General features: G+C 39.5%; 3 protein-coding genes across 4 annotated transcripts in view; 1 reads left to right on the top strand and 2 right to left on the bottom strand.

Moving 5' to 3' along the window:
* RAD54B (RAD54 homolog B) overlaps positions 1-8474 on the bottom strand; it is a 42296-nt gene extending 33822 nt beyond the window's left edge. The window contains exons 1-3 of one of the 2 annotated variants that reach the window (XM_081325838.1): positions 8375-8474; positions 7237-7370; positions 5748-5832 (exon numbers count right to left, since the gene is read on the bottom strand). In XM_081325838.1, coding sequence (XP_081181964.1) covers positions 5748-5832; positions 7237-7362 — 211 coding nt within the window. In that variant the 5' untranslated portion in view covers positions 7363-7370; positions 8375-8474. Of the gene's footprint in view, positions 1-5747; positions 5893-7236; positions 7371-8374 lie in introns of both variants that reach the window. The other variant, XM_081325837.1, reaches the window with a different exon arrangement.
* A 1005-nt stretch (positions 8475-9479) lies between these two features.
* LOC308666529 (E3 ubiquitin-protein ligase NRDP1-like) lies at positions 9480-19503 on the top strand. The gene is made up of 6 exons (XM_081325398.1): positions 9480-9550; positions 13295-13519; positions 14832-14971; positions 15704-15866; positions 16234-16354; positions 17790-19503. The coding sequence occupies exons 2-6, from the start codon at positions 13314-13316 to the stop codon at positions 18021-18023; spliced, it is 864 nt and encodes a 287-aa protein (XP_081181524.1). The 5' UTR covers positions 9480-9550; positions 13295-13313; the 3' UTR covers positions 18024-19503.
* Positions 19504-22071: 2568 nt separating this feature from the next.
* Positions 22072-27512, bottom strand: part of VIRMA (vir like m6A methyltransferase associated) — a 40234-nt gene continuing 34793 nt past the window's right edge. Inside the window, exons 20-24 of the mRNA XM_081322725.1 lie at positions 26932-27028; positions 25901-26067; positions 24266-24597; positions 23797-23940; positions 22072-22458 (exon numbers count right to left, since the gene is read on the bottom strand). Of these exons, the coding sequence (XP_081178851.1) occupies positions 22301-22458; positions 23797-23940; positions 24266-24597; positions 25901-26067; positions 26932-27028 (898 nt within the window). The 3' untranslated portion in view covers positions 22072-22300. The remainder of the gene's footprint in view (positions 22459-23796; positions 23941-24265; positions 24598-25900; positions 26068-26931; positions 27029-27512) is intronic.

Here is a 27512-nt window from a genome sequence, read left to right on the forward strand (position 1 = left end):
AGAGAGCAGCTCATTTTCCACTCATTCATATCCTTGCTCTGTTGAGCATGTTCCTCTTTAAAAATATTAGAAAACTATGTATTCATGGGTAGCAGTTACACATATATTTACGTTTTACTATAGTCACTGGAAGGGACGCAGTGGCTCAGTGGGTTAGGACACTGAGCTTGTCGATCAGAAGGTCGGCAGTTTGGCGGATCAAATCCCGAGTGCTGCATAACAGAGTGAGCGCCTGTTACTCGTCCCAGCTTCTGCCCACCTAGCAGTTCGAAAGCACGTAAAAATGCAAGTAGAAAAATAGGGACCACTCCGGTGGGAAGGTAACAGCGTTCCGTGCGCCTTTGGCGTCTAGTCATGCCGGCCACATGACCACGGAGACGTCCTCGGACAAGCGCTGGCTCTTCGGCTTTGAAACGGAGATGAGCACCGGCCCCTAGAGTCGGAAACGACTAGCACGCATGTGCGGGGGAACCTTTACCTTTACCTTTTTATAGTCACTATCATGTTGCATAACATATGATCAGCAACTGCTATAACTCCTCCTAGAAACATGCGGCTGCCTTCCACAACTGCAGTACAAGTCTAGGAAAATATGCAACCATTTTAAAGAACTATATGCAGTGCATGTAACATATTTCTGAAATATAACCAGAAACATTGAACATAAAGTTCAAGTCCATCTTATCCAATGATATTAATCTACTACAGACTAAGACAAAGCCTGAAGATAAAATGAGAAGAAGCAAAGGAATGAAATTTAAACTGTTGAGCTCCTTAGAAAAAAAGAATTGTACTAAAACCTAGACTAATTGATATCGTCATCTTATTTCAATGATGTATTGAAATTATATCATATCATGATGCAAGTCCTAAACTGTTTTGAAGAAAGGTAAAATAATGGAATAATGTGGAATAAACACCATATGAATGACAATAAACAACAAAGTATGTGTTAGGACAAGGATGGCGAACCTTTTAGAGACCGAGTGCCTAAACTGCAACCCAAAACCCACTTATGTATTGTCGGGTGCCGGGTGGGTGTGCCTGGCCAATTGGGTGGGCGTGGCTGCAGTGGTAACGGCAGACTAGGTGGGACTAAAAAGTTTAATCAATCAATTCCAACTTTGCGAGATCTTTTTTTTTTAGAAGTTTAAATTGATTAATTGAACTTTTTTTTTGCACACGGTGGTGGAGGCCTAAAGTGAAAAGGTTTTATAAAACCTAGCTGAAGGCTAGGACTGGGGCAATGGAACGCGTGCCCACAGAGAGGGCTCTGCGTGCCACCTGTGGCACGCGTGCCATAGGTTCGTCACCACGGTGTTAGGATATTCCATTCTTACTATTTTTATTATTGAAGTTCCTTTTATACTTTATATGAAGAACAAAATTTACATTATGGTAGTTACTGTTAGTTCCAATCAGTCTAATCATTTATGTTGTTATTGTTATTTGTTGTTGTTTTAGCTTTCTAAGATAAGATTGAGTAATATCTATCAGAATGAAACAAGATGAATTCAATGCAAGATTTTTCATAGGTAAGACTCCATCTCTTGCCACCAAAAAGTGGTTGACAAATACTGACATTTAAGGAACAAGATCACAAAAGCAAATTTGAAATTCAACAGACGAACAGAACTCAAAGCTGTTGGATATCACTTCATAAACAAAGAACCAAGCTTTTGAAAACATGCCTATGGCCAGGACCATCACAGTGAGATATGGAAATACAGCCAGATTCATTTCAAGCTCCATGGCTGCACTGGTGTTGATTCCAATGAACAAGAATATTAAAACAAAGGAAATCAGCAAAATTAATTATCTCACCAATCAAACGTTTCCTTTAAAGGACAACTTCTCAAAAGCAATCCTTACAGCAAATACAGAAGATGGAACAACAATTCTGAATGGACGGTGCAAACAGCAAGCCAGGATGAATCCATTTTATATTTAGGAAAAAGCTCCCATGCTACCATGAAAAAATACATAGTAGAAAATATTTTCTCTGTATTATAGAACTGGAAGAAAATAATGTTATTTTTTCAATTGATGTCCCTTTTCCTCCTCCAAAATAAAGATCTTCGAAGTTTAGCTTCTTGTCTATAAAACACTGCAATATAGTTTCCCAAATCCTAGCGGTGCAGCCTCTAATGCATATATAAAACCCTGTAGATTAAATGCTTGAATAATCCTTTAATAGTATGATGAAGAACTGGGATGTATGAAATGTTTTACAATTCAGACAAGCAAAGCACATCCATTCATAGGTAAATCTGATTGTTTTTAATCAACTGAAATCCCTTCAGTATAGAACCCCAATTAGGGGTTACTTAACTAAGGATATTCACCAAGTGAATGCTTCAATTAAGGCTCACCAACATCACACATTGTCAACTACTTGCAGGCAATCAAAATTCAGCCTGATCATCTCATTGGCAGACATAAAATATATTTGCATACTGTATGTCTTTAGGCTTTTATTCAGATAACATGGAAGTAACGCTTCCTGGAAAGGGATGGAGGTTGTTACCCAGAATATTCAATTGTCAAGTCTTTTAGATCCTGGATATCTGAGCAGGGTTTAAGTGACTGAAGGCTTGTAGCCTTCAGCAAACTGTAAATGCATGAGTTTGAAAAGTAGCTCTTGTTTTATATTTCTAAGAAATAAATCCATCACAGGAGAAATCTGAGCTGCACTCTAATGATAGAAGATATTCCTGGAAGAATTCCATTAAACAAAACTAATACTAAGGAGGAGACATCCATTTGGGGCACTTGAAAAGATAACCTTTTTTGTCATTTTTTACTGTGGACACACTGGCACACATTAAAAATGAAATTCTGTTGCCTGCTCTCAAGTGTACACATACATAACACATATAGACATGCTATATACATACCATACATATGTATATACCCACACCATTACACATAAATACATAAATATTAATCACTGTCCATCTTGTATACATAGTGGAAAGAGGAAGCTTGAGAGTTTACAAGGTTGATACTGTATGGAACAAAACTGTGACTGAATCTGGATTTCTGCTTCAGATACCACAAAGCCTCCTCACAGAAGCAAACAAGGTAAACAGGTGGTGAAGAGGATTGTAGTGTCCCAGACAATCCTGCGGACCTTGCTCAAGCAACACTTATATGCTATGTCCTGGATTGAAGGGAATGAACTGCCAATAATCTTTTCTGCCATCCTCACCACTCTCTCCATTGCCTTCCTGTCTGAAGCAGTAAAATATTTTAAAAAGTATTTTAAAAGTGAACGAATCTCAACATATAACTTAGCTGTAGGTTGTTCCAGCTTTATAGCTAGCTTCCAGGTTTATAATTAGTTTTCTAGGATGTTGCGAGGTTGCCCAGTGTTAGCTGAACTAAGAAAGAACCTTAGAAAGAGCTAGCTGAAGGATTTCCTTGTTCCCCTACCAGTTTGCATCATGATGATAGACCAACAATCAAATGGAGGCTATTTCATACCTTGCCCAAAAATTCCAACTGCAAAAGCATTAGCAAAACTTTTTGTACAACATATTTACAGATTGCATGGGGCACCACAACGCATCATATCTGACAGGGGGGTGCAATTTACCTCAGCATTCTGGAAGGAATTTTTATCTCTGTTAGGAACTACCCAAGGACTGACATCTAGTCATCACCCTCAGGGTAACGGGCAAGCGGAAAGGGCTAACTCTGTACTTGAGCAATATTTAAGATGTTATATAAGCTTCCAACAGTCGGACTGGTCGGATCTACTGCCTTTTGCAGAAGTGGCATATAACAATGCAGTTCACTCCAGCACAGGTTACACTCCTTTTCAAGTAGTCACAGGCCAGAGCTTCAACCCCATACCTGACCTAACTCCAAAAGAACCGGTAATTCCAGAACTAAAGGAATGGATTGCTCAGTTACAATACACCTGGCCTATTGTCAGAAAAGCATTAACAGAGGCTAGATTAGCACACAAGACACAGGCAGACAAGAAAAGAGCCGATCCCACACCGTTCAAGGTGGGAGAGATGGTATATCTGTCTACAAAATACCTTAAGTCTCTCCAACCCTGTAAAAAACTAGGACCAAAATACATTGGACCTTTTCCAATTAAAAGAATCATAAACCCAGTAACAGTTGAATTAGAACTACCTAAAAATCTTAGACGAATACACCCAATCTTTCACTGCAGTCTAATAAAGAGAGAACAACAATCTCCCCTACGAACAAAAATTCCACCACCACCACCTCCCATCATGGTGGAAGAACAACATTTCGAGGTGAAGGAAATTCTGGATTCCAGGAAACATCATGGAACAACTCAATATCTAGTGGCTTGGAAACACCTCCCCTCCTCAGAAATTGAATGGGTCAGCAAACACGTTAAAGCACCAAAGCTGCTTAAGAGATTTCATACAGAATATCCAAACAAACCGAGTTAACATTTACATATGTTTTTTTCTTCTCTTTTCTTTTCTCCCCCTACAGATGGACACATCTTTTTTCTAAGGAGAGCGGACTGTCAGAATCCATTTATATCATATTCATAAATGGAATGTTTCAAACATTATCCCATGGATTCTGCCATCTCCCGAAGAGAAGAGAATAAATGTGTATTGAACCGGCAATAGGCATTTCAAAGGAAAGGAGAAGCCTTTTGAACTGGGGAAACAAAAGGGGGGGCTAGCATCTGGCTTTTGTCACGGAAGAGAGCAATAAACATGAAGGGTCCTAACTTCCTTTTTCCCACGAGATGGATGATACGAGAGGAAGGATGGGGGACTGACCAAATGGGGATTAAGGGGGGTTAAACCGGGAACTCTTTATAAGGGTTTACTTCGTGGAAATATTAAGTCCTGTCTCATTTCCTACAACCAAGCATGTCATAGTAAAGATTCTTTTTGGAATAGATTTGACTCCAAGAATTTTGTCTTCCTAAGACGTGGTTTGGGGTGGGTCCTGACAATCCAGCTCATTGATGTAACTAATTATTCTGAGTCACAATCTTCTTTTGTAATGAGAAATACTATCCCTTGGTCATAACATGAATTGTGCATTCCCTATTACAGCACTATCTTTTTGGCCCATTATATATACAGATACATATTCTTCTTCCTGCCTTTCTTCATTTATATTGTAGACTCTATTTTTTTCTTTGACAATAAGGCAATCATGTCCTCAGTACTTATTTCCTTATCTTTTCAATAGGCCTGATCCACAAAAGCACTCTTTTTCCTTTCCCTAAATGCCTGAGATCTTGCACATAAAATGAAAAAAAAATATGGGTGACTTTGCATTCTGGTCATCTCATGATGGCGCATGACGTCAGAAAATTTTGCTGATGCTTTTAATACAAAGATTGCATATATCACAATAATACTCCAACAATTCTTACCATCTCCCAAATTACTGATATCTCTATTAACCCATGTTCTGTTTCTGGAGTAACCATTCAAGTTTCCTCAGCAAATTTAGAGGCATCTGGTACTTGCAGTAAGAAAACATAGGTGTACAACCCTATATACTGTATATATAATTTTATCAGTCTTGCTGATATTTTAGAAACAGCAGCTATTTGTTTGTATATAAGTGCAGCATGAGTAAATTTACCTTATTCTGAAGAGGAAAAACCTTGCCTTCACAACCCTGAAACACAGCTGTCCTGAAGCCAATGTTGCTTGGTTTCTAGTTTCCTTCAGAAGATATTTCAAAAGTTATTCTGCTTTACATTAAACCATGGATATTCCTACCTATTTTTGGTCTGCATAGAGATTTCATTCCAGTTTTCAAATGCCCAGTCACCATATTCTTGTTTTCACAAGGCAATTCTTCTTCCTTAGAAGTTGTAGAATGAATGTTTAGAGAAGTTGGGCTACATAATTGTCTCTTGCACACCTACAAGACAGAATATATATCTATTATGGAATATTCATGCAACAACTTCAAAATACATATGTGCCTCTCCTGCCTGAAGACTCTGAAATATCAAAGCCATGTCCTTTAGGAGGACATCCTCAAAGGGAAAAGGACCTCATATGAAGACAAATCAGCCTAAATAATGCTGTCTAGAATTTTCAAGCTACAAAGACATGATTGCATACCCATGTGTTGACTATTCTAAACAGAAAGCTGTTTAGAACATGGAAATATAGATATCCTGGGAAGATCTCTGGAAAAAGTCTTGACACTGATCAGATGAACAGCAAATCCAAATTAACAGATCTCATCCGCAGTTCCTTACATGGCTCAATTGTGATATAATGAATTAGTTCAAGAAACAAAAAAGGAAGAGACTCTCTTGAGCTGAAGACAGTTCCCTATGACTACATGGACTAATACATACAGGTTTCGGGCAGCAATATGGAGTGAGACACAAGAAACACATAGATATATAGTTCTAGTCAGGTGTCTAATTTCAATGGATGATCAATTTACAACTGGGAAATCTGGACAAAATCACTAGTTTGTGATTTATAACTAAGTCAGACATGTCAAACTCATGATGTTACGTGACGTCACGCACCATATCGGGATGGTTTTGCCATTGCCGGCAATGGGGTCGGCGCAGCGTCCAGATGAGGCATCCGGCCCACAGGCCGGCATTTTGACACCTCTGCCCTAAGTGCTTCTCTTTTGTGTACATTTCCCATTTTATTTAGAATCCCTCCCAAAAAAAATTATTACATGAGAAGTCTGCACAGTAAAGAAAACTTTTAGAAGTTATGCCTCCAAATTCTGGACACCAAATGATATCAAAGGGGATGAAGCTAGGAGCCATTTTTATAGTCTTCCACAATGCATCCTGATTAAACAGAAACAGAATGTCTGAGGAATGTGTAAGAATGCAAATGAACTCATGATTGAGGAAATAGGATTGGGTAATTTGTATATCTGCCTTTTGAAAGAGCATATGAACTAAATTGGTAATTAGCTAACACTTTTTTGTTGAAGACCATTTTGGAGTTTTGTTGCCTAAACTCCAAATATGAGGGCAAATTTGATAGATCAGGATATTTCAGGGATTGCCAACTGCAGTGATTAAGCAATATGTGTAAGATGCATGATGATTTACACAACCTCCAAACCAAACATAATGTTGTATAGCAAAACGGTACACATGCTCCTGACATCTAATATTCTGTGTGGAGAAACTTTTTTGTATGAAGGAGAATTTGAGTTTCCACAAGTTATTCACATTAGTAATGTTAATGTCTTTGTGATCTTCTTTTTTAATATTACCTCATCTGTTTTAATTTCTGGATCTACATGTTCAGATGTTTTCGGCAGGATTTTTCCTGGAGGTATAAATCTTGGTTTTTTGGCTGAATGCTCCAACAGTTGACTTGGAGCTGCTGATCGTCTCATCTTTGGCTCTGATTTGAAAAATAGCAATCAGGAAGCAAATTCAGTGTCTTTGAAAGCTTATTGTAAGGATCCAAATACCACATACAATCCAGAAATCTAATTTAGAAATAACTGGCAGCATTCCTCACATAGCACCATTCAGGTTCTACCTATGTCTCTAATAGAAGAAAGTTCACCACTTCCTGAAACAGATTCTTACACAATCAAATACACTTATTAAGCTGTTTCTACTAAGAGTAACCAAATGTAGACAAATCTCTTTATATAACATAGGCTTCTAGCTACATTACATCTAGACATTAAAGTAAAAAGCTGAGGAAATAAGAAGTATCACTCCCCTTACTCCTTTTCTAGTTACTATATTATATTTTTTGAGTTAAGTGTTGAGGAAGAAAGGACTTTTTCTCAGATCCTTTAGGAATTCCAAGGAAATGTCAGTAGCCATGCTGATATGGGTTTTTCCATCAAATCGTTTGGTTTTTGCACTGTTACTTATTGCCAATTTCATTAGTCATTACTGTTAACTGTCGACATGTGCATCCTGCATGGTTGGGGTGCAAGTGCTGCAATAAAATGTGTACTGTAATAAAATATGATTCCTATAGCTGTACCATTAACCTTTCTGGGTCAGTCCAATACACTTTCTTAACAATGCTCTTTTTTAACAATAATAAGCTCTAGGTACGAGCAATCATGATTATGCCATGCCATTTCCCTGCTTTTTGTAAGACTCTGTCCAATAAAAATATCTGATGACCTCATTCTTATGTTTTGTTTTTAATGGTATGAAATATGAAACTGCCTTAATAAGGTAGATCAAAGACCAAAGGGTTCTGAGAACATAGAGATTGCTTTTCAAACGCGGTTTCAGAAATGCAAATAGGAAAAAGGAATCCAAACTGGATATAGATATACTACGTACATATCGCAAGCCCCCGAGAACCAAGGACGTATAGCAGCTCCTGTACCCCTAACGATGCCCGCTTTCTACCTAAAGCAAAGCCAGACTTACACAGCAGTTTAATCGTCCCGCCATGTAGCTCACGCCTTTCCTCCACAACTACGTAGTCACTAGTTCAACAGCGCATGCGTGCACAGTATTAACATCTCCGTTCCGTACTCCTCCCCGGCCCTTTCTCGGCCTAATACGCATGCGCAACACCTCAGGCGGTTATTTGCCAGCCAAGCACACTAGGTCGGACAAGAGAATCTCTACTGCGCATGCTCTTCTACTGTTTTGACTGCCTGTTATCTTCGCCCGTACTTTTTCAGTTAATCACTGAGCAAACTGTCAGAACAATGTCTCTGTTCACTCCTTATTTACTTTTATAGAAACTGCAGCTATGGAAAGCAAGACGGAGAAATAGCGCGCGAGAGAGAAAGATTTCATTTACATAAAAATATAGAGCTATACATTTAAAGAGACTTTTGAGAGGGGAAGCCTCTTGGTATCTTATTCTCTCGGTTTGGGCTTCAAAGCTTAAACGATTTAGGGCCAGGGGTCTTCAAACTTGGCCCTTTTATGACTTGTGGACTTCAACTCCCAGAATTCCTCAGCCAGCGTATGCTTGTGGACTTCAACTCCCAGAATTCCTCAGCCAGCGTATGCTGGCTGAGGAATTCTGGGAGTTGAAGTCCACAAGTCATAAAAGGGCCAAGTTTGAAGACCCCTGATTTTAGGCAGTCTATAATCAGGCTTCAACAAGTCTTTTCAGAATGAAATTTTAATTTCAAGTCTTTTCTCCTACTCCGTGTGGGTCTCTTGTTTTGAGAGCCGCATTCAGGTATCCGCGTTCATGAAACTTAAAACTGACTGAATTTAGGCTGTTTACATTGAGTCTTAGCCCAGCCTGATTACAAAAAGAACAAAATAAAGAGTGACCTTTTCCCACCCACCCACCCCCCGCGCTCTCCCGTCACCATTTACGAAAATCAATGGAGAATTAAAGAAAACAACCGACATTCGTGCCGCGGGGTCTAATTCCCAGGTAGTCTGCTATTTCATCGAAGAGAAACTCAGAAATCCGCTGTCTGTGCGACTCTACATTGGCACTCTATGTCCTAATGAATCTGGACCAATGAGAAGCCACATACATAGAGGCCGGTAGAAACTTCCTCCGCGTTTCTCTTCCTGGCTGCGGAGCGAGTGGTGCGTTGTAGACCTAGGAGTTGGACCTGGCTTGAAGGGGTGAGACGCGGAATAGATAGGGCGGGCAGCCTTGCACAGGGAACGGCAGGAGAGGCTGACTATACGGAAGGGGGAATTCCTGGAAAAAATGACTTTCCTCTTTTTTTTAAAAAAAAAAGACACTATTCTCGCTGCACTAAAAAGGGGAAAAGCAAATTTTCGAAAGTTGATATGTTGGTGGATGGCAAATATAAACGAGTTTTACAGTTTAACAGGAGTTTTATAGTACAGGCAGTCCTCGACTTACAACAGATTACCGGTACTTAATGACGATTGAAAGTTACAGTGTCCCTGGAAAAAAGTGACTTACGTCCAATTTTTCTCACTTATAACCATTGCAGCGTCCCCATGTTCACATGATCAAAATTTTGATGCTGGGCAACCGGCCAGCCAAGATTCACTTAATAGTCTTGTTACTAATTTAACAACTGCAGTAATTCACTTAACTGTGGCGAGAAAGGTCGTAACATGGTGCAAAATTCACTTAACTGGCTCACTTTGCAACAGAGGTTTTGGAAGTTGAGGACTACCTGTATAAGCTTCCATGCCTTAGATCAGGGGTGTCAAACTCACCATGTCATGTGGCGTGTCATGACATATGACTCTTTTCCCTTTGCTGGGATAGGCGTAGCTTCCGCATGACACATCTGGCACATGGGCCAGCAGTTTGACACCCCTGCCTTAGATCAGTGTTTTTCAAACTTGGGCACTTTAAGATATGTGGAGTTCAACTCTCAGAATTTCCTTATGGGGAAAAGGTGGGCATAAAATAAATTCCCCAGACACACAGCTCCATGCAGGGGTGTGGGAGACAGCTCTGTTGCAGTCAAATCCCCAGGGCTTCTCCTTAAGTTACTCTGTCCCAGGTGTTCCTTGTGATGAGGGGTGGGGTGACTTGCTCCCGAGTAGCCTTGCAGCCTTCTCTGGGCTTGTCTGTGCTCTGCTCTCCTTGCCCTTGGATCAGTGGAGGAGGCAGCTGTTCCACTTCAAGGTCTGCCTATCAGCACCATTGCCTGTCAGCAGCCAATCCTCCCCTGTTTCTGTGCAGGCAGGCAGCTCTCTGTCTGGTCGACCAGCTCCCCCAATACCTGAGGGGCCTGGGACAGCATCGTCCTTGGCCCCTGGCCTCAAAACATGCCAAGGGAGATGTGCCATCCCTGTCAGATGGCCCCAGTTCCATCTCCTCAGTTGCTCTGTCCCAGCTGCCCAAAAAATGTTCCGTTAGCAAAGATGCTATTAATAAATCTCATGTATGGCCTCAACTGTTTCTTTATGTCAAGATCATTGTCATCAGTAAATAGGAAAAAAGGAGGGGGGAGGGGGGAGCCAAGATATAATGAAGCAGCTGCTGAGCTCTCCAAGACCTTTATATTTGTTTAGGATGAACCATACAGGAAATTAGAAACGTTCTGAAACATTGCCCATCATAGGGCTTCGCTCAGAGATATTTTTCCTATGATTTTAATCTCTGCAACCCAAAACCCATTTTATGTTTCAGTCTGTCTTTGGCAGCTGCCCACCACAACCAAATACAGTCCTGGGGGTTTTTCCCCCCAGTTTTTGGAGAGTTATCCTGATAATGGGCAGAGAGGCAAACAGTTTTAAGTTCCGCATACTATGTTCCGTGAGCAAACTTATTTTAGACATTAGAACATTGTACAGATGCATACTAATAATGTCTATGCCACAGTGCCAGCCTTTTTGAGATGGTTTTCTTGGTCTTGAAGGAGGTAGTGATGTCCCCTTTCCTGAAGAGATCATCATTAAATCCAATAGGCTTGGACAATTATTGCTCATCCTCCAACCTTCCCTCTTTAGAGAAGGTAGTCAGGCTTCAGGTCAAAAGTCCCTGGAGGAAGTGGATTCTCTGAACCCATTCCAGTAGGCAGGTTGTAGTCTACTATGGGAACTACATAGTCACCCTCATCTCTATGGCCATGCTTGTGTTCCTTGATCTTTCAGTGTCTTTCATTAATATCCACGATATTAACAATAACAAACGTTGGGGGTGGGAGACACTGTAATGATGCTTCTCTTTGTCTGTGGTTGGTTACAGTTGGCGTTTGTGAATGTGAATGATCTCTCTCTTTGTGGGATGCTACAGGTTTCTACACTTTCTTCTGTTTAATATCTACATGGAACTGCTGGATGAAATCATCCATTGGTTTGGGGTCAGCTATCATGAGTATGTTGCAGGTGAAGGAGATATACCCATTGGTACATTTTGGCTCCATGCCAATCAAGTGATGTCATCAAAGTCCTAGCCCAGTGCTTGAAGACTGTGTGGGTGTCTGGATTGGTAGGAACAAATTCAGGTTCAGACCTGACAAGGCCATTAACTCTCAGCGGGGTGGCACTTTCCCATTTGAGACTTGTGCACACTATGCGGATCTCTTGGATTCCCAGCTTCTACTCAATGAGCAAGTGCTAGTTGTGACCAAGAAGGCCTTTGCACATTACATTTGGTGCACCAGTTGTGTCCTTTCCTGGATTGAAAGGCTCTTCAGACAGTCACTCACATCCTGATCACTTCACAAATGGATTATTGTAAATAATTTAATTTAATTTAATTTAATAATTTGATTTCTATACCGCCCTTCTCCCGAAGGACTCAGGGCGGTGAACAGGGCAATACACAATAAAGATCAAGTACAAAAATTAAAAAACCATTAAACATCATGCCCATAAAATCAATACATATTAAGTTAAAAACTAATTTTAAAAACCCAACCCCATCCCGTCAGACCAGGCCAGCTTGTTCGAAAAAGAATGTTTTAAGATCGCGCCGGAAGGAGCGAAGGTCGGGGGCCGTCCGGAGCTCAACCGGTAAGCGGTTCCAGAGGTCTGGCGCACCCACAGAGAACGCTCTCCCCCTGGGGGTCACCAATCGGCATTCTTTGATCGGTGGCACCCTGAGGAGGCCCTCTCTGTGGGAGCGCACTGGACGGAGGGAAGTTGACGCCGGTCGCAGGTGTTGCCGTAGGTAATCCGGACCCATGCCATGAAGGGCTTTGTAATTACTTCTACATGAGATGATCCTTTAAGATTATCTGGAAGCTACAGCTGGTCCTGAATGCAGCAGCACAGGCCAGAGTGGTACATTACGTTCATGTAACTTCTGTGAGGTGGACTGGTTGCTGATTGGCTTCCAAGTGCAATTCAAATTGCTGGTTCTTAATTTTAAAGCCCTTCATAGCAGGAGGCCTGGTGATCTCATGGATTGTTTGTTTCCATTTATTTCTGCCTGTACTGTAGAATCTATCAGTATGGGGATCCTCCAGATCCTGTAGTTCCTGCCCTCTGGGTTTATATCTCCCCAGAGATTTTATATATATAACCTATTCCTTTCACTTTAAGACAGATGGGAAGACAAGATGGATCCCTCCTTCCAGCTATATTGCTTCAGTGTTTTTTAAATTCTTTATGTAATTCACTTTATCATATTCTATTTTTTACCCATGCTGTTTGCTTAAGTACACATCACAATGTTTGAGAAGTTTAGTCAATGACTTGAAGAGATTTGCATACATATATGATAGATACGAAAGATAAAAGTATCTTACCTTTGAATCTGCTAGGCATCTTTTTGGTATGTGAGAGTTGTTTAAAACTTGCCAGCTGGGACAGTCACTTTGTAAAGATGCCAGGTTGATGTCCTTAAGAGAAAGCCTTGATTTTCAAAGGCAGTGTAAGAAGTTACTGTCCTCTGCTCAAGGCTAATGCTGTATTTCATTCCCATATTAGGTTAATCGTGTTTGAGAAAATGGGCTATGACATGGAGCGCTTTGTTGGTTATGTTAATGATGGGCTGATGTGTTGCATTTGCCGAGATGTCCTCCAGGATCCTCTGCAAGCTCCTTGCGAACACGCCTTCTGCACTTCCTGCATCCATGGATGGCTCATTGAACACAACAGCTGCCCAGAGGATCGCCAGTTCCTTGATTTATCTGTCCTTCGACCACTTTGCAGGTATGGGGCCACTTGCCACAACTCCTAGCCGTGATCTAGCATTAGTTGCTATATAGGGCAGGGATTCAGTTTGTGCCGTTTTCTTATTTGCAGCTGCTTCTCATAAAATGGGATTGTGGAAGTGATTTTAAAGCTATCCTTGAAAAGGCTTTCTGAGTCAGTTCACTTGAAAAATAGGCTTGGGGGCAGACATTCATGAGCTACAGTTTGAAGTTATGACAGACACCCCCCCAAAGGTACTTGCAACCCAATTTCAAAGTTCCAATGCACACACACACACACACACACACACACACACACCATTGTTACATGAACACATTTGGGGGCTTGGCAATTGACTTGCAGCCAATTGCAGTGTACCATGTTCACATGACCATGATTTCCATTGTCTTTTTCCAGTTTCCAGCATTTACTTCTGGATTCTGACAAAAAACACCCATTGGATAAAATGGATTCACTTAACAACTGCTGCAAAAAGATCATAACATTGGATGCAATCACATGGTGACTTGTTTAATGACAGCAAGAACTTACAACTGAAATTCTAGGCTCAATTTATGTTCTTAAGTTGAGCTACCTATAATACATCTGCAAAAACCTGTCTGCTATTTTGCAAATGTATAACGTATCAAAAACCAAGATAAATGCAGTGGAGATGTATTAATCTTTATTGTGTATAATGAGTTTGGCCTCTTTTTAATAGTTGCAAATATTCAAAATGGCATGTAATGGACACATAGATAATGAGGGCTACCTATATTAGAAAAGATTCCATAATCCTTTTTCATTTTTTCCCTGGTTCATTTTCCCTGGTTATTCAGCAACAAAAAGGGTGTGCTTTTTAAAAAAACATATATTATTTTTCCATGTTTCTCAAAGAAAAAATTGTCAGAAAACATTTTTATCGATGCATCTTATAATACTGCAAGGGACGCGGTGGCTCAGTGCGTTAGGGCGCTGAGCTTGTCGATCAGAAGGTCGGCAGTTTGGCGGGTCGAATCCCGAGTGCCGCGTAGCAGAGTGAGCGCCTGTTACTCGTCCCAGCTTCTGCCAACCTAGCAGTTTGAAAGCATGTAAAAATGCAAGTAGAAAAATAGGGACCACTCCGGTGGGAAGGTAACAGCGTTCCGTGCGCCTTTGGCGTCTAGTCATGCCGGCCACATGACCACGGAGACGTCCTCGGACAAGCGCTGGCTCTTCGGCTTTGAAACGGAGATGAGCACCGGCCCCTAGAATCGGAAACGACTAGCACACATGTGCGGGGGAACCTTTACCTTTATAATACTGCAAGTATGATAATTTCTTAATGTAGGTACATGAGGAATGATCTTAATCAACTTCAGCTTCACTGCAGAAACAGAGAGCGTGGCTGTGAAGTAGTGTGTTCACTAGAATCCATTGACAGTCATGAATGCGAGTGTGAATACACCCAGATTCCCTGTCCAAATATTGGTAGGTAAAAGGCAGAGATGTTTTATGTAGCGATGGTAAATCTTATTTTTAATACCTATATTAAGCAGGGCCTAAAGAGGATCCAGATTGTTGGGGGCAATTAAGCTGACTTTGTAATAATGCCGCTTGGGGTGTGTGTGAAAGCCCTAACAAGCAGGCATACACATAGAATGAAGGCTACTGCTAAGCTTGTACGCCGCCCTGAGTCTTCGGAGAAGGGCGGGATATAAATGTAATAATAAAAAAAAAATTTGGTCCTTGCTATTAAGTGATCTTTCTTGAGTTCTCGTTTTTCTCTTTCTGTGCGGGTTAATTTGTTTCCACCTTGCTGAGGAATCCATGGATTCATAGAATCCGTGAAGAGCTGACATCAGCTTTCATGAAACTGATATTTCTTTCTCCCCATTTGTCATTGTTTGGGAGACAAACTACTTCTCTTTGTGTTAGATTAGAAATAATTAACCGGGACCTTTCCTGATGTTACTGAACCTCTCATTCTTGAATATTGGCCATATTGGGTGGGACTCTTAAAGTCCAACTACTTCTAGAAGCTGTCAGTTTTCTAAATGTGCTAAAGATGTGCTGAAGAACAGAAAAACTGAACACCTTATTCACTATCACTCGAAATTTTCTCTGGGTCAGAAACACTTTGGTAAAAAAATAATTTCTCTTATTAACAATATTGGAGATAAAATTGTTTCTTCTGTTTCTACTCACCTGTTTTTCACTCAGCTTGCCCAGTCCAAGTTGAAAGGCGTAACTTATATAGTCATGTGGTAGCGTGTGAATTTTGGAGTCGGGAATGCCCCAATGGCTGTGGATATGTCATTCTTGGTCCTGAAGATGCCCAGCACAACTGTGTGGCAGAACTGAGAACTGAACTAGAGCTACTCAGGTAAAATTGTACCCTCTTGACTGAGAGTCAGCTGTGAAAGCTCTAACTTAATTGTTATATTAGTATCACAGTCATTGACTTATTGCCAAAGATGAAGAAACTACTAGTTCTAGAATATCTGTAATATTTAGTCTATCATCTCTGCCAATCCTGAAAACAACTCCGCTTATCAAGGGGGAATTAGACAGTTACTTAAAGGTTGTATAAGTGTGAAGAAATTGACAAGCTGATAAAACTGTCTAACTGGAGATTCTTGATTTTTCACATTTGAAATACTGTCAAAATAGCTAAGGGATTATTTCAGATTTTCAAACTGACGTAAAAATTATCAGTCTTATTAAAGGAGAGTACACTTTCTTTTCTTAAGATCTGGCATGAACTGCCAAATGGAAGATACAAAACATGAGATGCAGTCTCGCTTAGATTCCCAAAGGAGATACATGGTGAAAAAAGAGAGTCTTTTGCAAAAAGATATTGAAGACCTTAAGGTAACTTTATTGTCTTTTGCCACCACAGGAACTGTTTTTAGTGAATTGGTGCTCTTACTGTTTTACTCCATGCTGAGACCCAACCATGAAATAACTTTTTCTACCAATTTATGAATTCTCCCCAAAGGAAACTTGGAGAATGCTTATTGAAGTGTCTCTTTAAAAAAAGAAGAAATATCAAGCTGGCTCCAAATTGTTGTAAAATTCACCCTGCCATGGCTCTTTGATCTGATGAGAGCAATGTTCACTAAGTAGTATGGCATGCTTATTATTTGTAATAATGTTTAGCTATTGTCATGCTAGGTTTTGTGGTCTCCAAGACCATCTGGAAGCTTCAGCTGGTCCAGAATGCAGTGGCACAGGTAGTTAGAGGTGCAGCCCACTGCGCCCAAAAGACATTGCTACTCTGCAGGCAATAGGGATCCAGGTACTGATTCAAAGTACTGGTTATCACCTATAAAGCACAGGACCAGGCTACTTTTGGAACTGCCTGTTTCTCCAAAAATCTGCCTGTCCCTCATGTTCTCATTGGGACAGCACGTTTTAGGTCCCCTCATCTAAGAATTGTCTTATGGAACCTAGGAAGTGTGACTTTTCAGTGGCTGCCCCTGCTCTTTGAAATGATCTTCCTTCCAGCACACGTTGATATCAGTCATGGTGGCATTAGAAATGTGATCAAGACCTGGCTGTTTCCTAGGCATTTGGGTTCAGGTGAGCAAGGGTCCCTCATTGTTTTACTATGTTCTGTTCAATTCACCATATTGCACATCTGGGTTTATCTTTTAATATTATATAATTGGATTTGCAGGGGGGTAGTTGGTTTAATATCCAACAGGAAAGGTCACAAGTTGTCCCCATCACTGCTTCTCCTGAGGAGTCCACAGAGACTGTGTATTCCACAGCACCCATCTGCACTCTGTGGTATGTGCCTGCACCATAGCCTTTGCTGACCTACCCACAGCACCCCCACATTCCCCTACACTCCCACCTCTTCTGGAATAAAAAAAGCTGTGCGTCCTGCAGTTACAGTGGCAAGCAGAACTGACAGGATTGCCATTGCTAAGCGATGCAATCACTTGACATTGCACTTTATGTCACATCACTTAGCAGTGACAATCCTGGCCCCAATTACCATCATAACCCGAGGACTGCTTGTAAAGAAAATCTAGCAGCTGTTGTGCTTAATCAGGTAGAGTAGATGGCTCAGATAATTAATGAAGAGAATAAAATAACTTGGCTATTACCATTCATCTTTACTATTCTCATATTTGATGCCTGTATAAAATTGTGGAGGCAGTTCTTAAGAACACCACATTGCTGTATTTACGGGACAGGGAAAGATAATGCCTGTGTAAAAGAAAATGCAATATTTGCTATTCTCTTTTAGCAATCGGCAATACTTTATGATAAAATTAACTCTTTAAATGCTTTTTAGAGTCAAATGTCCAAGATGATGTCTAACATGCAGACTCTGATGGCAACAGAAAGACAGCATCGCCAAGAGTTGGAGCAGGCAGAACTTGAAAAACGTGAATTGTTGGAATTAATGAAGAAGTTCCAAAAAGACAGCCTCTCTCCAAGAGCTGAAAGCAAGAAAGGAACACATTCCCAGCCTCTATCACGGCTGGATAGTATGAAACTAAAAACATGGGAAGCAACAGCCATATAAAACTAAACGTTTTAAAACCAGGTTTGCTGAACTTTGAACTAATTTTAGAGGGCAAAATTATTATCTTATTCTAATTCTATTATTATCTTATTTTCCTTCGGGAAAGGGCGGTATATAAATCCAATAAAATAAAACAAATCAGTACTCATTTATAGGCTTTATTTTCCTTGAGATCCTTTCAAATCTCATTGAGTTTGGGAAGAATCGTATTTAAAAGAGAGCATCTTCAAGTGTTAACTATTTCAGTAGTCACTTAGGAATTTAAAAACCTGGGAATGATTTAAAAACCTTGTTTTACGGAATCTATTATTTTTCCCTCCTCAAATGAGTAACAAAATGTCTTTCTGCTATTCAGAACAGGGTATTTTTTAAAAATCTTAGACTTGAAGATTAAGGCAAACAGGACCTTAGTTTGAATATGAAAATTATAGGAATAAAGATTTTTTTCCAGTAGTTGACATTCTAAACTATGCAAGATAAATTATTCGATTCTGATCCTGATTTCTAATTTACCTCAGTGTTTTTCTTTTTCAAGTAAATTGTAAACCTTCAAAATAGGCTACTTGTCATCCTAGAGGTGGAGGACAAAGTAATAATAAATTTAAGCCTTGGTTTTGGTTTTTAAAAAAATTATAGTTGATATCTAAAGAGAGGATTTTACAGTGCCTTTATATCCCTGGCCCTTGTTAGAAATACTTCAGAACTGCAATATAGTTAACACAATTTGTAAGTTGATCTTGCAGTCCAATCTACCTCATATGATTGCTTCAAGAATAAAACTGAAAGTGGGAATGCTATATATTTCACTGGAGATCCCAGAATAAAAGATATCACCCTAATCAAAAAATAAGTTGACACAAGAGCAGTTCTCCCATAACTACATTTGGACCAAACCTATTTATGTTAATGAGCATTTCAATTTCCATTACCAGAACAGCATAAATCTCATTTGTCTACCTTTAGATTAACATGTTTTTCAGTATTAAAATAGCTCAAGAAATTTGTAAACAATGTTTTTAATATCACACATACTCGGCAACTAGAAAATCAATATTACAAATACTCAGCTAACTAATAAAGCTAATAAATATTTTTGCACGTATGGGCCAAAATGGGATTTTTGGAGTCAAGGACAGTTTAATATAGTGTCAATCCATAAAAAAAAGAGTCATAGAGGAATTTACTCTTTGGGAAAATGAGGCTGCACAAAAAGGAATTAGGAATACTATCACAAATTTGATAATCTATGCCAGGGGTCTCCAACCTTGGCAACTTGAAGACTTATGGACTCAGTTCCCAGAATTGGCTGGGGAATTCTGGGAGTTGAAGTCTACGTCTTAAATTTGCCAAAGTTGGAGAACCCTGATCTATGCAGTGTGGATTATGCTTGTTGAAAGAAGTGTAGAAGAGGTCTGACTGTGGATTGCTAAAATGTGCATCTTTGTGTAATTTTTCTTTGAAATAAATACTTCATTTCCAATATTTTTTATTCCATGTGCATGTTCTGAGAGTGCAATGCTCTTGTGGGTTAATTTTATCGCTGCGACAAACAGAGGAGTTCATTAAGTCTTGGCTGGTTTCAGTAGGCAAGCAAAGCTTTTTCTTACATTAATCCTGTCGCCCACATGGAGTAAAAAGAAATTCGACAGTTAATTCATGGTGCTGTTAATATTGATAAACGTTTGATGGAAGTAAAACAACTGAAACTATGTTAACCCAAGTCACGAATGGCATATGAAACCAAAACTATATCATGACTTAACATGTGAGTAAATCTGATAAAAGCACAACTCTAAAACTGCCTGGTATAGTTCTCAAAAAGAAATCCTCAATAGTGATACTATGGCACACAGTATGGGTTTTGTGGCCAGGCTAGCTGCTTTTGTACTGGTCTGAGATAGCAGGAAAAATATATTCGGAGCATAACTACAGCGTCCCAAGAGCAAATGATTTGCTCTGCTGTTAACCAAGACTATTGGGGGGGGGCAGATGGAGGTGGCATTCATATAGGCCAAACCTAGTAAGTATATTGATTTTGGGGACTTAAAATCCTGGAAGAAAACCTTTGTTGTCAGCTGCTGGGGGACATACTGCAGGTTTGAGCTGTTAAATGAGAAAAAGGGAGAGAGGGAAGGAGGTATGTTTGAACCTGTGCTGCTTGAGACATCAAGGCAGAAAATGGCTTTGGAGAAGCTCTGCTGGAAGTTGCTGGCTATCACTGTGCAAGTGCTGATCCATTGGCATGTGCATTTTAAGTTTCTGGCTCCAGAGGAGGAAGATGTTAGTTGGAGGCTTCCCTGGGAGAAGGGAAAACCCAAACAGGGACATACTTCGTCCCAAAGCCAAGGCAGACACCTGGAGTCTCCAGGGAAGCCCCAGACCAGGAAAGGCAGAAGATCCAAAGAGATATATCACCCAACATATACACACAGGAATGGCTGATGAGATCCAAAAAAGCATGACAAAATTGTTTGATCGTGCTCAAAAATAACTCTACCTGTTCTCTTTCTGTCTCTTTTAATAAAACAGAGGTGCAAGAAACGGGAGAAAAAGGGAACTAGGTGGGTGATTGCTAGCAAATAGCCCTGGGAAAGAGAAAAAAAATCAGGGCCTGAGAAAACATGGAGATTGCTGTAAATGGTTCCATTTTTTCACTAATTTCTTAAATTTATCTTTACGTACGAAAACACCAGTTTCTGTCTCACTGAAGCAAATGCCTGTAAAGTCGCACCCTCAGTAACTACGATACCAATATAACCAGTTGAAATTTGGAAGGATAAGATTTTGGTAAGTTATATGAAATAGCAGCCCTGCTCATTCAGAAAACCGAAACGGAGACATAGGACCCTATCCCAGTGCCTCTGTCTCAAGTTCTTGGTTGCTGGGGAAGATCAGCTGCTCAATAGTTCAGGTTGTCCTTGACCTACAATGACAATTGGGTCTGGGATTGCTGTCGTCAAGCAATGCAGTTGTAAAGTGTGACTGCTTTGCTTATGGCAATCCAGGCAGTCCTGGAGTTAAATAAATGCCCTGGTCATTAGGCAAGGCAACTTCTTTCCAGCATGAGCCAGGGAGGCAGAAAATCCTGCTTGGATTTTGGCACAGTGCGCGATCAGCCAGCCTCCAGAGACCAGAAGGAATCTTCTCAGTAAGTGGTAGCAGTTGTGACCTTCTCAGTCAGCTTCCCCATTAATTTTCTGAGAATTCAGCAGAGAAGATTGTAAATCATGTGATTTTAGGGCCCTTGGCAACCGGTTGTAAGTGTAAATGGGTTGTCAAGAGCCCAGATTGCAATCACATGACCACAGGGGCACTGCAACAGCTGTAACTTTGGAGATTGGTTGTACGTCCCTTTGTTCAGTATTGCCATAAGTATAAACAGTCACTGAAATAATTGTTGTAAGTCAAGAACTAATTGTAGTCCTTGTTTAATGACCGATTGCCTGGTACAGTGACTTTATGACTGTAGGTTGTAAAGCAAAAGAGAACTGAAGAAAGAATATTAGTGGTTGCAGTTTCACTTAGTTACATGTTTCACTTAACAACCAAGTTACAAGTCCCAACTGGTTACTAAATCGAGGATATATAGCTCTAGTTCTCCACATCATCAGGAACCCTGATTGTAGTTTCATTACTCTGTGTACCATTGTAATGTGGTAACTCTATTTTGTTGAAAGTGGCAACTATAATATCACTTCAGATATACCCTCTTCCCAATATATACCTCATCTTCAGCTTTTCAAATACCTGGAAAGTGCCAACTGTTTTACAAAATAAGAGAGCTAGGACATGTGGCATTTACAAGTTGCCTAAACTTTCTAAAATATATCTTTCTTCTGAAACGGCTTCACCTAAAAATAACCTTGCAGCATCCAAAGTAGCTTGCTGAATGGCAGCTTTAAAAGTTGATCAAATAAATAATACAACAGCTGGAGCTTTAGGAAGATGCTTGACAAATTCTGCTATCTCAGAGTGCCAAAAGGTGTTCTTCATTCATTACTTAGCAGAGGTAGTCTCTGTATCTTGGGTGAAAGCCACATTGCAAACCTACTGGAAAAAAAAACTTTATTTCTGGCACACTGCCACGTCATGCCCCAAACACAGGCAAATGTTACACACAAAAAGACAGTTTTATTGAAATCTCAGATCTCGTATGAAACAAAATTGAATCCCTAAAAAAAGTAATGTCTTGCTGCCCTCAAATACCAAAGGTCTAGCATTGGTCCTCAAATATTTACGTGTTTCACCATCATCTTGAAATGTTCAGTCAGAACTGTTTATCGAGTAAAGGAACGAACGTGACGTCCTCTTCCACTGCTTCCGCTAACAAATTTTCCTCTTGAACCACCACTACCACTGTTGTTGGTGCTTGCCCAAGATGGTGTAATTCCACCACGACCTCTGGAAGCACGATCACGGGGGCTTGGCCGGTAGCCTTAAACAAATGGGAAGGTTATTGGCAACAGTATTTATGCACTTCTAGCGGGATCTACAAGTTATGCATTATAATTTTCTGATGGAAGCCCCTTCAAATGACCAAATTAAATCTTAGTATACGGGAAAACATACCACACTGTTTAAAAAACTAAAATGATATATAACAGGCAGAGGGAAAAAATGTATTAGGATTGTAATTTAGAGCAGCTAAAACCAACACTTGCTACCAAGATTTTTTTTTTCTTTTAATGATTCATCAGGGAGGAATTGGGGTGATTGAATGGAGTTGAGCATTTCCTGGTCGGATACCCTTCCTGACTCCTATGCAGAGTTTGCAGCAGATATTTTCTCTTTGCATCAAGAGAGAAATATCTGCCACTACCTAGGATTGAACTCATAGCCTCTTGATTGTGAGGTGAAAGCTCCACCTTCAGGCCCGTACCACTCTTGCTACCAAGAATAAATAACCTGACTGAAAATGTGTAAAACGTGAGAACTACTGAGGCTGAAAAAGATATGTTAATTCTGATATTGTCTGATGCATATTTCCAACTCCCATTTTAACTAGAGTTATGTATTTTAACAATTAATAGGTAAAACATGCAAGTTGTTGTGCAGATAAAAGTAAATGCCTTTAGCAAGGAACTCATGCCATTAACATCTAATGGGTGTCAGCCCAAGAAAAACTGCCCTCATGTATTTTTAGAGTTTTTCTATTGTCTTTTTTTAAAAGTACATTAAATTATCTCAGATGCCTTGAAAAGTTAAACAATAAAATAAAGCTCAAAAACTGGAGAGGATATAAACATGTTCATGTCATTTTCTTGGCAGCAAAACAGAAGGAACTGGCCACTGCCATCTTCTGGGATGTTTTTTCCTTGATTACAGCCCTGGCTTTTACTGTTGGCCTCCCACTCAGGTAGTAGCCAAGTCCAAACTTGCTCTGAGATCAACCTAGGCTGGCAAGGTGCCAAACCTGCTGTGACTTAAATGTAGTAAATAAAAAAGTAACTTCAGGATCTTGCTCCAATTGTTCCATGATTGTATTCTGCCTGTTACGCAATATGCTGCCTGGAAGGCATGCCTCCTATTTTCTGTGATGATTACCCACTATCTCAGGGAAAACATTTGACCACCAAGCAATTATATGTGCTTGCTTTCTATTATTTTGAACAAAACTTACATCTGGTAATCATTTCTCAATTTTGCATTCAATGGTGGTTTTGTGATTTCACCCTTGACTTGTAAGGCATCTTGAGAGCTCCATGCAAAGAACAATTAGATACAAAATATATAAGGAAATTAATTATACTGTAAGAGGAAAACAATCCCTTACCCGCAGAACTTAAAGGCCTCAGAGGGGGAAGAGGACCTCTGTTGAAATTGCTCTGACCACCTCGACTTTCACTGTATGTTCCTCGGGGGGAGTTTTGGGCACTCCAGCTTGATCCTCTGGCTCCTTCACGGCGACTATAATTTCCTAAATGAAAAGTGCTATTTAAGCCAAATGCAGATTGCTCTTATTTTCATTTAGATTTAACTTAACATCTCAGCTTAACAGCATATTATTTTTAAAAATGGCAAACGTAGTACAACAGCACAGGAAGTGAGCAGTGTTAAAGTAGAGGACAGGTGAAAGAATGTGAAAAAAAAACATGCAGATTCTGCATTTTTACTTGCAACAATAAATAATATAGCAGCATGACAATGAATTTCACTTTAAGGAATATGTGAAATAACTGACTGTCAACCTGCCTTCCTTAAGAGCTCAAAGTTTTCAAGTTCAAGTGAGCCACATAACTTACCTTTCGAAGCAGGTGGTGTGAAGAATCTGTTTTGACTGTGAAAAGCTCCACGCCCTCCACGGTTCCCTGAGAAGCCACCACGGGAAGAAATTTTCTGTGAAACTTTAGGTGGCCTCTTAGGAGGTGGGATCCCATCTGGTGGAACCACCTCTTTGCTCTCTGCAGCTACAAAGTCATCAACATGCATAGAGGGCGGCCTGCTGGTATTCTGTTTCCTCTGACGGAAGATGTCATGGGGGCGGATGCCTTGGCCAAATGCTCCCCTGCCTCTTCCTCTGGGTGGAGGTACAATATGAGCCCTTTTGGCAGGTTCAATGTATTCTGACTTTCCACTACAGAGATGCAAGAGAGAAGGAGAATTTTACAAATTCTTCACAAGCCAGCTAAAATCATATTAAACCTTGTTGTTTTGTGGTCACTTGTCTGAATATTTTTCAGAATTGAACTATGTTGACATTGCTAGTTCAAGCAAACATTTTCATATCAGTTAAATACAAATAGTATTACTATAACTCATTGATATATTCTACAGAATTTACCAAATCTCAGATTTAAGTCTAAAAGGGGTTTAAGGAATCTTCCCTTCTTTCATCAATCTGTCATATCCTTATTTCATTCTAGCACATATATTTGTAATATCTTAGAAAGAGAAATGCTTCTTTCATTGCAGCCCATTGTATATTCTTTGTGACAAAATAATCCAGACTGAAGCTTACCCACATTGGTTAGTTGCATCATTTACAGCAACTCTTACTTTTTAGCTTCTTTGGTTTGGTTTCCCAAACTATGAAACTGGAAATTTTAGGGTTCGTTTTTCTAAATCTTGTGATATACAACACATGGAATTTGAATGATAGTTCACTTAAACTATTAAGCTTATGAGACGTTTGCTACAGTCATGCAAACAATGTGCTGAATAGTTTGTGACCACAGTTGTTAATCTCATTATATCGTGCTCACAAAATTACAATTTGTGCAGTGAAGTTATATAAATCCATCTTTAGGTATACATATTGCATATATTTAATTGGATATACAGGTTGTCATTGCTTAATGATCACAATCGGGGCAGAAACTCTGTTGCCTAGCAAAATATCACATGATTTTGATGGACCTATGACCTCACTTCCACTGAGATTGTTAAGCGAATTAGCCCGTTTATGTGAGATATCATATGACCATGACTTGCAATTTTATTGCTGGCTTCTCTATTGACTCTGCTTGTCAGAAGCCTGCTGTGGTACATACAAATGGTGAGCATGTGACTCCTGAGATACTTTCGCAGTTGTAAATGCAAGGACCAACCATAAAGTTAATTTTTTAGCATCTTTGTAACTTTAAACCACAGCTAAACAGACCAGCCATTAAGTGAAGTCTACCTGTACATGTACAGAACCAGTTTAGTGTACTGGGTAAAGGCATCAGGTTAGAAACCAGGAGACTGTGAGGAATGAATGAACCTTAGGATTGAAGCCAGCTGAGTGATCTTGGGCCAGTCATTCTCTCTCAGTCCCAGGAAGTAGGCAATGACAAACCACTTCTGAAATCTTCAGGCACTTGTCAGGCAGTTTTGCCATGAGTCAACAATGACTCGAAGGCACACAAAAATTGTGCAAAATCAAAGCCACTGGTTACCTGGAAGTTATAAATGTCTCATGCTTATGTTTGCCAAGTTTAAAGCCTTTTGTGGTTTTGGTCCGACCAGGAGAAGAAGGCTCTGTAACAAACGACCTCTCTAGCTCTGCTTGCAGGTCAAAGTCACTACATCCTTTTTCTGACAGTTCAATTAAGTCAACTTTCACCTACAAGAATGAGAAAATATTCCATTTTAGTAAATCCATGAGTAGCATACTAATAATATAATTAGAATGGAAAATATTCTACACTACAAAATAGAAAAGGAAGAAGACTTAGTATAGAGTGGTGATGTGAATCCAAATCTCCTGATCAGTCTTTTCCTTTAGAAACTATGCTGTAGTAACATGCAGATTAGATGGAAATTATCGGCAGACATAACCCCTCCAGAATTATTAATTAACAGATTGAGGAATGCATATTAAAGGCATTCTTTAAAATAAAAGCTTTTCATTTACTTAATGTATTAAAATCAAGGCATTTCAAATTCAAAGCACTCTGTAGAATGTACCATTCAGATCTAGCACTAACTGGACAGATTTTCAAACCTGATTATTGACCACAAGAATGTAGAAACAGCAGTATCAACTGAAAAACATAGAACTTCAAATTTAATAATGTCACAAATTGTAGCAAGTCTCTGTCAGCTGTCAGCTTTATTAAAGGGGTTTTTGCAAAATAACACTGTAATCAGCTATTAATATCAGCTCTGTCCCCAGGCTGACCAAATACATAAAATATTATATCTAGGAGCAAAAGTAGAAAAGGTCACGTGTACTAAAAAAAATAAATGAACCCTAGTCAAAAAAGATTTCTACAGCATCTAATAAATTGTTTGTCAGACGAAAGGGAATTTCAAAAAAGATGCTAAAATATGTAATTCGGGATGGGAAGTTGATACAAAAAATGAAAATATAAAAATTATACTGGATAACCCCAAGTGCTAGCAAACTTAACATAGGAGCTTGAATTCAATTGTATTACTCACAGAGTTGAAAAATATTCCCCAAAATTACTTTTTAATTATTTACCATGTCAAGATCAGTTTCAATTTCTTCAGCCTGGAATGGTGAGAACCACATAGACTTCAGCTGGTCATCTATCACGTCTGCCAAGATGTACATAGTCCTGTAAGGAAAAACACAGCTTTTATTATTGGTCAATATTGGTTGACACCTTAGGAATAAGTTGAGGTTACTAAAATTCACCAAAACCCTTTCATCTGTTTCCTCAAACCTCTATTTACTAAATCTTTTCCTAAGACCTAATTCTAATTATCCTGCCAAAAATCTTCTTGTAGCCCACATTGTTACATCTTTATGAAGATCTGTTCTAACTAAAGATAAAAGGACAGCCCTTTACTAATATAAACTGTTGCCATTTTCTCATTCAGTTGCAACTATTAGCTGTTTTATTATTTTAAAACTATATCACATTATTTTACCTGCCAAAAGTTATACCTCAATACATGGTATAATAGTAAAAAAATGTAAAATAAAAAGGAACAGATAAAACGCTAGAAGCAAAAATATACTTGTTTGATATACAATTCTGGAAGAAAACTAACAGAAAGAAGGAAAAGATTGGTCTCCATGTTTTACAGAGAAAGAAA

Source organism: Vipera berus, assembly GCF_964194415.1.
Source record: "Vipera berus genome assembly, chromosome: 3".
NCBI classification, from domain to species: Eukaryota; Metazoa; Chordata; class Lepidosauria; order Squamata; family Viperidae; genus Vipera; species Vipera berus.

Coding starts and splice junctions, on each gene's coding strand:
- LOC308666529 (XM_081325398.1), top strand. CDS start 13,314: ATGGGCTATGACATGGAGCGCTTTGTTGGTTATGTTAATGATGGGCTG. Junction 15,867..16,233: donor ACTGAACTAGAGCTACTCAG/GTAAAATTGTAC, acceptor TCTTTTCTTAAG/ATCTGGCATGAACTGCCAAA. Junction 16,355..17,789: donor AAGATATTGAAGACCTTAAG/GTAACTTTATTG, acceptor AATGCTTTTTAG/AGTCAAATGTCCAAGATGAT.